This window comes from Plasmodium reichenowi, chromosome 5 (genome assembly GCF_001601855.1).
Source record: "Plasmodium reichenowi strain SY57 chromosome 5, whole genome shotgun sequence".
Classification (NCBI taxonomy): Eukaryota; Apicomplexa; class Aconoidasida; order Haemosporida; family Plasmodiidae; genus Plasmodium; species Plasmodium reichenowi.
In genome coordinates, this window is record NC_033650.1 from 588,547 (window position 1) to 591,046 (window position 2,500).

The following is a 2,500-nucleotide window of genomic DNA, read 5'->3' on the forward strand; positions in this document are numbered from 1 at the left end:
ATATATATATATATATATTAAATATATTTATACATATTATTTATATACATATATATGTTTTACTATTATTATACTTATACATACTATTATATTAAACATATTATATTATATATAAGTAAATATTAAATATATATTACATTATATATTATATATATATATATAAATAATATTATTATATATATATAAATAAAATAATAGTCCTTCGCATGCATTAAGTTATACATATATAATAATATATATTATATTATATATATATATATTTATATAATAATGTGAAATTTATATTTTTTAAAAGTCCCCAAAAAAAAAAAAAAAAAAAATTATATATATTATATAAATTATATATTGATGTTATTATGTATATAATATAATACTTATATTTATATGTTCATATGAAATAAAATTATTAAAGTTAATAATTTGTATATATATGTTTATTAACTTATAATATCCAAGAAATGAGGAAAATAAAAATTTTGAAATATATATATGTTCAAATATAATAATACATGTGAGAATTATGTATATATATATATATATATATATATATATATATATATATATATATTTTTATTTGTTAATTATTTTGTTTTTATCTTTTATATTTTTTATCTCAATTTAGCTGTTATAAAATTATGATAAATTTTTATAAAATAAAATAGAGTGGAGTCTTGAACAAATAATATATAATAAGTTATTTTTTTTTTCTATTTTTTTTTTTTTTTTTTTTTTCCCCACCTTTCCCTTTTTCTTTTCCCTATCTTCTTTATTTTACTTTTATTATTTTGTATTATAATATACAATGAATTTAAATATATGTATGAAAGAGAAAAATGTGAGAAATTACAAATTAAATAGGACAGTAATATAAATCAAATTAAGAAAATAATATTATGAGGTGTGCCAATTGTGTGAATAAATTACTATATATCATTAAATAAATATAATATATATATATATATATATATATATATATATATATATTTTATATAATTGTTTATATAATATATTCATGTGTACATATATTTCGAACATAATTTTTTCTCTCTTTATATATTAAGGAGAAACATCAAAATTCATATTTTCTTTTTCCGTATAAAAAAAAAAAGAAAAAAAAGATATCTTAACAATTTAGGCTTATATGAATCTTCTAAGGAAAAAAATAATAAATTTCAATTCCTTTATTTTTTTTTGTTTATAATTTACAATTCATTGTTCGTATATACCTTTAAATATATTATCTATAAAATAAAACATTACAACATTTCAGTAGATTTATTTAGATACATATTTTAATTAATCCATTTTATTATATTTAAAAAAATTGTAAAAAAGAGACATTGTTGTAAAAATGTATTTTATGAAGACATAATTTTTTTCTTTCGTCCATATATATATATATATATATAAAGGAAAAGGGGAAAGATGCTAAGCTTTATATAATCCATAAATAAATATATGAATATAAATATTTTGGTCTGTTCATTTGTTGATATTAAAATAATATTGTAAAATAATAAATATAATGAAAATTGCTTATCACCACATAAATGGAAACTATGTAAACAAATATATATATATATATATATATATATGTGTATTTTTTTTTTTTTTTTTTTCCTTCATTTATTCATATTTATGCTAAAGAAATATTACAATAATATTTGTTCTATTTTTATTGTGTAATAAGAAAAAAATGTTATCATATCATATCAAAAATTAATATGAATATGTATTCTATTATTTATACAAATGTATTTATTTTGAAGTATATATAATGGAAATTTTATATGTATAAGCAATTGCTGAATTTTTTATTTTATTTTTTCCTTGTTGTAAACATATTTTTATAAATTTTATATTTTTTATATATTTGAAGGTTTAAAGAATATGTAAAAGTTGTATATATATATATATATATATATATATATATTATTTTTATTTTTAAAAACTTGTTATACCTTTCAAATAAAAAAAAAAATGTTAAATACGCTTGTTTGATATTACACATTTATTCTACCATTTTTATGTAAATATCACATTAAGGGAGGGGTGGAAATTAAATAAGAAAAAGAAATCATTTTATTAAATATAAGATAAAAAAAAAAAAAAAAAAAAAAATGAATAAAAATTATTCACTTGGTCAAAAGTGTGTATTAAACAAAAAAGTGGAAAGCTATTTACATTTTGATAATTATATTATAAATAGGAATTTAAATAAATACTTTTTTTTTTATGTACCTTCTTCAGTTATTTGTTGTTCACCAAAAAGGAGTGTATATATAGGGAAAAAGGTTAATGTTGTTTTATTTAATAAAAATGTAGGAAATGTTAAGAATGAAGAATATTGGAGGTTAACATACTTATGGAAAAGATATTATTGTTCCCGTAATATTGTCAAAAAGAGAAAAAATAATCCTCTTGATATGGATAAGAATATGGAAGAGATACATGTTAAAGAAAAAATAGGTGATCCTAGAAATATATATCTCATAAAAGG

The 2,500-nt window shown here is 15.6% G+C and overlaps 1 protein-coding gene across 1 annotated transcript in view; it reads left to right on the top strand.

Moving 5' to 3' along the window:
• Positions 1-2,120: 2,120 nt before the first annotated feature.
• The window catches only part of PRSY57_0518400 (cytochrome c oxidase assembly protein (heme A: farnesyltransferase), putative), a gene marked incomplete at both ends in the record, with an annotated part of 1,785 nt that continues 1,405 nt past the window's right edge, over positions 2,121-2,500 (top strand). Inside the window, one exon of the mRNA XM_012906252.2 lies at positions 2,121-2,500. This exon is cut by the window's right edge and continues 1,405 nt beyond it. Coding sequence (XP_012761706.2) covers positions 2,121-2,500 — 380 coding nt within the window.